Source organism: Mastomys coucha, unplaced genomic scaffold, assembly GCF_008632895.1.
Source record: "Mastomys coucha isolate ucsf_1 unplaced genomic scaffold, UCSF_Mcou_1 pScaffold4, whole genome shotgun sequence".
NCBI classification, from domain to species: domain Eukaryota; kingdom Metazoa; phylum Chordata; class Mammalia; order Rodentia; family Muridae; genus Mastomys; species Mastomys coucha.
The window spans coordinates 16,292,492-16,300,535 of NW_022196910.1; the positions used below are offsets into that span (position 1 = coordinate 16,292,492).

The 8,044-nt window shown below is 45.1% G+C and overlaps 1 protein-coding gene across 1 annotated transcript in view; it reads right to left on the reverse strand.

Annotated features, from left to right (window-relative positions):
* Utp20 (UTP20 small subunit processome component) overlaps window positions 1-8,044 on the reverse strand; it is an 84,435-nt gene that overhangs the window by 9,060 nt on the left and 67,331 nt on the right. The window contains exons 47-52 of the mRNA XM_031350413.1: window positions 7,265-7,406; window positions 6,223-6,339; window positions 3,626-3,796; window positions 3,252-3,383; window positions 2,395-2,505; window positions 438-517 (exon numbers count right to left, since the gene is read on the reverse strand). Coding sequence (XP_031206273.1) covers window positions 438-517; window positions 2,395-2,505; window positions 3,252-3,383; window positions 3,626-3,796; window positions 6,223-6,339; window positions 7,265-7,406 — 753 coding nt within the window. The remainder of the gene's footprint in view (window positions 1-437; window positions 518-2,394; window positions 2,506-3,251; window positions 3,384-3,625; window positions 3,797-6,222; window positions 6,340-7,264; window positions 7,407-8,044) is intronic.

An 8,044-nucleotide genomic window follows, 5' to 3' on the forward strand; every position in this document is an offset into this window, starting at 1 on the left:
ATTTTTTTCCAGACAGGATTTTTCTGTGTAGCCCTGGCTGTCCTGGAACTTACTCTGTAGATCAGGCTGGCCTCCAACTGAGAAATTCACTTGCCTCTGCCTCCCAAGTGCTGGGATTTAAAGTATGTGCCACCACTGCCTGGCTGTCAGCTTATTTCTTAAAAAGGTGGGAACTCCTCCATTCTCTGCCTGTCACCCATCAAGTGGCCATGCAGGCTTAGATGGAAGCTGTTGGGTTTCTAACATTCTCCTAAGTAGATTGATCAGACTGAGTGAAAAGTGTCTCACAGAAATGCCAGGTAAGTGAAGAGGAACAGAGCAGCATCCACAGAGAAACCGCCACCATGCCCAGGCTGTCCCTTCAAGATTGTCACCACACTGAAAGCCAAGAAGAAACCACCCCTGCTTCCATATAGTTCACGTGAGGCTGTGCTTACTTCAGCTGAGCAAGCACGAATTCCAAGTTCGGTCTCAATTTCTCACCAAGGGGATAGTCAAGAATATATTTCAGGAAAACCTAAGGACAAAGCACACAGATGATTATGTGGAGCCTGACTCTCCAGGCAGGAACCCTCGCTTCCCCTCCCTTTGTTTCCTTATGAGGCAGGAGACTGACACTGGGCACTGGGCTTGCTAGGCCAACAGTCTACCACTGAGCTATATCTCCAGGATGCCCATCTGCTCAGGTGCTGCCTGGGTCTCACAGAAGGGACAAACAGATGAAGTCAGGCTTTCCAACCAACTCTGGGTTAAGCTGTCTAAGCCTAGATCTGTGCCCCTTCCTGTCTCCATGTCATTCACCGAGGTCTGGCTTCATGGCAGGTCCTGCCTATGAGCACATAGTGAAAGCTCCTGAAGCTTCTGTCAGGTGGTTACCGCCGACAGCACTCACTACTGCACTTACTGCCCATGCACCGTTAACCCTTGCTGAGTTCTTTTCATATCCTTACACAGTAGGTGGTAGAAACAAAGTGGTGGCACAGAGAGATTAAAGTAACTTTCTGGTCCAAACTTTAATTTTTTTTTTTAATTAAAAAAAATGACTTATGTAGTGTGTGTGTGTTTGCACATACATGGAGACAGGGTCCCAGGGATCAAACTCAGACCATAAGGGTTGGCAGCAAGTGCTTTTACTTGCTGAGCTGCCTAGCCTGCCAGTCATCATTTTTTTTTTTTTTTTTGGCTTTTCGAGACAGGATTTTTCTGTGTAACCCTGGTTGTCCTGGAACTCACTCTGTAGACCAGGCTGGCCTTGAACTCAGAAATCCGCCTGCCTCTGCCTCCCAAGTGCTGGGATTAAAGGTGTGCGCCACCACTGCCCGGCTGCCAGGCATCATTTTTAACCCACATAGTATTCAGCCTTAGTTAAACACATGGTGAGAATGAAGGCATATACTTAAACTTCCAGAGCCTGCTTTTTTCCTGGCGCTAAAACAGAGATGCTAGATGCCTACATGAACTGTGTAGTGGCTGAGTTGAATAGTGCACTGCATACAGCCCCGTTTGGAAGTACTATGTATAAAGCATAGGGTCCCATTTCTTGGTTAGAGGAACGGATTCCCTCCTTATCACAGCAGATGAGAGCAGATCAGGAGCCAAAATGAAGATCAGAGATCATGTCTGCAAAGTCCTGGGCATATGCTAGTGCTTTACAGCAGCTGACCTTCTGTGCTCAAGCAATGTTGTTTCTAGGGATTCACTTCCTTTCTTCCACCTGGCCTCATCAGCCGCCTAAACCCTCAACAAAACTGCAACTCTGCCATCACCTCTTGCCCATGGTACATGGCGCTCCTAAGAGCAGAGATGGATAGATGTATAAGCAAATGTTATCAGGTCATTCCTCTGCCTAAGGATTACAGTGACTGCTTACTATCCCTACACTAAAAATTTTCTTTAGTGTGTGTGCGTGTGTGTGTGTGTGTGTGTGTGTGTGTGTGTGTGTGTGTGTGTGATCTGTGTCAGTGTGTATGTGGAGATCAGAGGATAATTTGTAGGAGAGGTTTTCTTTCTACCTTTCTGGTTCCGAGGATCGCACATAAGTCATAAGGCTTGGTAGCCAGCACCTTTACCCACAGAGCTCTCTCACCAGCCTCAAAGCCTCCATCTTTAACCTAGCCATCTGTGCTCTGAAGTACGCTCAGCTCTTGCTTACCACAAAGGTTACTTTCTGAAGGCAGCTGCTACTTCACCTGGAGGATTAAGCCTTACTCTCTGCCATGCCAAACTGGCCCTTCCTGACCACCTCCTCTAGTAGCTTGAGTCTTAGACACAGCAACAGCATCATCCAAGTCAGTCTTTAGAATCCAGTCAGAGGGTCATCTCTCTGACTATTAAAGCCAAAGCTGGGAGGGAATGGCCCAACAGTTACCACAGAAATAAGTTTTTTCTACGAACCTGTCTGCACTGGACCCTGGCAGGTTCATTTTGTGCAGAAATTGCCAACTTGGATACTTTCCGCATGATATCATCAATTTCTGGGACCAATAATTTTCTTGATAAAATAGCCTAAAATATAAAGGGAAAAGACATACAAATTTTATACAAAGATGGAAATATGTAGATACAATGTTAAAGTGGTCACAAGTGGTTTTCAAACACAATGAAAATAACCAAAAGAAAAAGCAATTACTTAAAAAAACTTAAAATGGAAAATATTATATTATGTAGTAGTACATCAAATTAAGAACAACAAAGGACCCTCCAATATGATAATCTAGAGCATTAAATTTGTACATAGCTCTCTGGGCTTGGATAAATGTATGTATGTATGCATGCGTATGTATGCATTATGTACGCATGCATGCACACAGCAGGAGAGGCTGAACTCAGGGCCTTTCACACCCTAGCATTACCATTGAGACCAATCCCAGTCCCTCTGGGAAGTTAACTACAGATGTTTAAATACTGTAATAGGGCTGGAGAAATGGTTCTGTGGTTAAGATCACTGGCTGCTCTTCCAGAGGTCTTGAGTTCACTTCCTAGCACCCACATGGAGGCTCATGACTGACTATCTATAATTGTGGTCCCATGGGATCCAATCCCCTTTCTATTGTGCAGACATACATACATACAAAATACAAAATATTTTTAATGTACATAAACAAATAATTCTCTTAAAGAATATTATATTAGCTTATATCTGACTATCAAAAGCATAATAACTTTCATCAATTGAGTAGGATGCTCCATATTATTCTCAGGATCTGATGTGAATGCATAAATGTCCAAACCAATATTTGGCGACATCATACCTTCAGAAGACCAAACGCAGTGGCTTGTTTTGAAGTATCATAAATGTCTTCCTCAGCATAAGCCAGAAGAACTTGGAGCTGTTTCTCAGTTATCTGATGAGACTTGACTTTCTTTACAACGATGGTCACACACTGTAAGTCACAACAGTGGAGTTAGCAGCAGTCACCCAAGGCAAGAGTCTAAAGGAATGAGATGTGATGTGTATGCCAGTTCTGGCTCTCTCCCTAACTGATCTTGGCTCTCTTTAACTGAGTGAGGTTCAGTGCTGGCTCTCTCTAGCTAATGGCCGGTCCTGGCTCTCTTTAACTGAGGTTCAGTCCTGGCTCTCTTTAACTGATGGCTGTCTTGGCTCTCCCTGACTGTTTCTTCTTACCTTGAAACAATTCACGACCAGGTGGAAGTTCTGGCCCTGGGCAGCCCCGACTCTTGCATAGTTTTTCAGCAAAAGGAAAAGGTGTTTCGTCAGCTGCTCTGCTTTGGTTGCTATGGAAGGCAGAGGGAACCGCAAGACCCAGATCAGGCACTGCAAAGCACCGGTGACCACCTGAGAAAACAATGCAAAACTGTGACTTAGGACACAGGCAAGGAGCTGAGGCATGTCTCGCCTGCTATGGAGATCTAGCCACAAAGTGCAAGTTTCTTGTTTCTTTGAAAAAATGTTTTTAGATTATTTTATGTGTCTAAGGGAAGAGGGCATCAGACCCTCTGGAGTTGGAGTCACAGCTGGTTGTGAGCCACGTGGGTGGGCGCTGGGAATGGAACCCAAGTCCTCTGCAAGAGCACTGCTTTTAACTGCTGAGCCATCTGTCCAGGCCCAAGTCACTCACTTCTTGCTGTAGAAGAGATGACTCCCTGTCACAGCAAGTGAAGGAAGATCATATGTCAAAACAAAAGGTGCTCATTTACCATGTTCTTAAGGATCTGGATAGATTGGACAGTTTCAGGACTTTTTCTTAAAAGTTAATTTCAAATAGCTTTTCTAATTTCTAGAATGGCATCTGGATGTAGTCCATCTTTACTGTTTGTAGTTTTATAGTGGGTTGGTCTGATGCTGCTTGTATTCTAATGCTAATATTGGGTCCCCAAGACTGGGTCCTCAGACATGAGAGTCTGCACATAGACCCTAAGTGACCCTGCCACAAGTAATTTCTGATTGTTAGATAAAGATGCCAACAGCAAATAGCTGGGCAGAAGAGACATGGGTGGGGTTCAGGTTTTGTGGGCTTGGGGAGGAGGACCTTGAGAAGAAAAAGACACAGGAGGGGGAAGGGAAGGAGAAGTGGCTATGGGTTGGGTGAGCCCTAGAACATGGCCCTCGGGGCCAGCTAGAGTTAAGAGGAACCTGGATGAAACATAGTAAACAGTGAGTAATAACTCAGGGTTGTCAATAGGAAAATAGATTCTAACAGCATGGAGGGTAGGTATTCACCCAGCTCTTGTGCTATTTAAGGCTTATTGTAAATATAAAGACTGTGTGTGTCTTTTAAAGGGTCAAAGGCAGGGTAGAAACCCAGGTCAGGGTTAAATAAGTTCCACAATATGTTCTATATACAAGTGTAATATGTGTGTGTGTATCTGTATGTCTGTCTGTCTACACAGTCTACTGGGTATCACCAGCACTGCTGCCACCGCCACCGTCACTGCGTTTTGTGAAGCCCTAGGATCAAATCCAGGGCCCTTCACATGCCAGGTAGATGTTTTATCACTAATCTACATTCCTAGTAAACCATGAGGTATTATAGATACAAAATAGCTAAGTGTGGTGGCTCATGCCTATAATCCCAGCACTTGGGGGGCTGAGGCAGGGAGATATGAATTTGAGGCCAACTTGCACTACATAGTTAAGAGTCTGTTTCACAAGCCCAAACATAAATATACTTATAACTTCTGTGTTGAAAAGAGACAAGAGGCTCAAAATTAGGCCTCTAATCAGAACATGTAACATTTCCTACAGTTAGATACTATGTACAAGGATAGGGAGAGTGTGCTGGTATTCGGTGATTACAGAGTCCCAAGTTCCCAGGGTCAGACAGTCCTGCAGTACCTGATCAACTCGCTCTAGCATAATGGCATCCACACATGGCTGGATTATGAAGAGATAAAAAGACTTGGGTTTACATCTGAGCTTTCTAAGTCACAGCCTATGTGACCCTGGAGATGTAGCTAACCTCCCAGCATCTTTGTCTGTGAAGCAGGTGCTCTGCCAAGGAGAAGATGGTAGCTCTGGATTCTGAGAGGTTCATCATACAGACCATGGCTCCCTACCCACCCTAACTTCCCCCATTAACATCTGCCTTGGGCCAGGACTATCACCAAGTGGCACAGCACTTGTCTAGTGTGATAAGGTCCTAGGTTCATTCAAAACAAAGCAAAACTGGGGCTTGAGGGGCATTCTGCTGCTGCTCTTTCAAAGGCTCTAAGTCTGGTTACTAGCACCCTCCTCAAACAGCTCACAACTGCCTGTACCTCTAGCATTTCAGGGATCCACTGCTCTCTTCTGGATTCCTTGGGCATCCAGATACATATGTAGACACACATACACATAAAGAAAAATAAAGTAAATCTTCAAAAAGAAGCAATCTGCCTCAGGAATTAGCGGAGTCAGAGATGAAGTCATTTAGATAACGATGATGGTGACCACAATGAAGATGAAGGCCAGAGGCCTGGGGACATCACTGGAGGTATTTTGAGAGACAAATTGGGTAGTGTAAAAAAAGGACTTTCAAAGATGTTCAGGGCTATCCACGCAAATGGGACTTTGTGTGCAGTGCTGTTTTATGTGTGTATGTTGGGATTCCACCTCAGGTCCTCATGATTACACATTATGAACTTTTCTTGCTAAGCCTTTTCCTATACGCCCCCTCTAGTAATTCTCAGTGAAGTGGACAGAGAATAAACATTCCTAAGGTACGTTCCAGTATCCACAGTGCAGTCCCTGTGAAGGAACAGATGCTCCGACACGGTACTCACCTTCACATCCTGGGCACCCAGGCAGTTTATGAGGACAGACACAAAAGGGTCCAACATTTCCAGCACATGCTCACTAGAAGACTTGATCTTGGATGTCTTTAGACTCAGGTGCAGCAGCTAAAAGGGTTGAAGAGGATTATTTTACATTATTCCTCCATAATACTAGCTGGGTGAGGTAAAGGAGCTGACTTGCAGAGATGAATATGACATTTCAAGATGCTTCTAGTCAAGCAAAAACAAGAAAATGAAGAAATCTATGAAGTGACTCTCAGAAAGCCAAGCTTGTGGGAACTCAGCCTGCAGCCAAGATGCTAGTCATTAAATGACCACCTAGCCTCTTCTGGGATTCCAGCACTGGCTCTATGCATAGGGCACAGCAATGACCAGAGCAGACCTGGTGCCCGCACGTAGCTAGGGACACTCAAAGAGTGAGTTTAGAGCTGAAGGAAGCCAGACTCACTGCAGTGTATGTTGGAATGGTACAGGGGAGCCTGCAGCCCAAAAGGACCAGGAAAAAAAATAAGCCCGAGGAACTAAGAATGATCAGATTTTAAAAAATATCACTACCTTAAAAAGTACAGTGATGGCTGGGCAGTGGTGGCTCACGCCTTTAATTCCAGCACTTGGGAGGCAGAGGCAGGCGGATTTCTGAGTTCGAGGCCAGCCTGGTCTACAAAGTGAGCTCCAGGACAGCCAGGGATATACAGAGAAACCCTGTCTGGGAAAAAAAAAAAGTACAGTGATATTCTAATAAATATTAGGTCAGAATAGTAACTCTGAGACAACCGTATCACCAGAGAAGAGGCCACGAATGGTGGTGCACACTTGTAATCCCAGCCCAGGACATAGAGGCAGGTGAACACTGCCAATTAGAGGCCAGTCTGGTCTACCTAGAGATCCAGGCCAGTCAGACGGGCATTGTATTGGAAGTGTTGGTAGAGGCAAATAGTAATTTACGGTGCAGCATTTGCACAGGAGGTGGGAGGCATCCAAGATTCTGCAGACAGTTAAACAGGAGACAGGTTGTAAGGAAAATTCTTACCCGAAGCCCAGACTCAATAAATATGTGCATGTTGGTCTTCTTGCTCACGACAGCTTTTGGCCCACCTCGAACTGGAGTTGCAGGGAGCAGAAGGCAGCTCTGGGGTGGCAGTCGAGCATCAGGCACAGGGGCTGCCGGCTTTCTGTCGATCAATCACAATGGAAAAAAATGAAAGAGCATTGTCATCGGCTTTAGTGAAGTTGCTGTGGCCTCCTGGAGAACCAAGCAGTACCAACAGGGTCTAGTTGCCCCAGCTCTGTCTCCTCCCTCCCTGCAGATGACGGGCTGCTCACTGACTGTGTTACAGTGATTTTAGACTAAGGAATGGGGCTGAGCGAAGACAGATAGCTTTCCAGACTGCTTGGGCTGCAATCTGGAAAGGGGGCTTTTCTCAGAACACAGAGCAAAATCTGAAAAAAAGCGGTGAGGCAGTTTTAGATCGCTTGAGTTCTACATCTGTTTTTATCAGAACAACAGGGATGTATTTATTTCAAATCCATCCTTCCAGTCAGTAAATATTAAAACTGCCAGCAGAGAATGGTAGGGAGATAACTGGCTGCTATCATTCATAGCCACCTCATTTAGAGAAAAACAATCCAAATTTTTCATTTCCCAAGAAAGAGTCTCACTGTGTAACTTGGCTGTCCTGGAACTCACTATGTAGTCCAGGCTGGATTTAAAGTCAGATCACCCTGCCTCTGCTTCCTGAGTGTTGGGACTAAAGGTGTGCACCACTACCCAGGATCCCCCTCCATCTTATAGTGTAGGGACTAAAGGTGT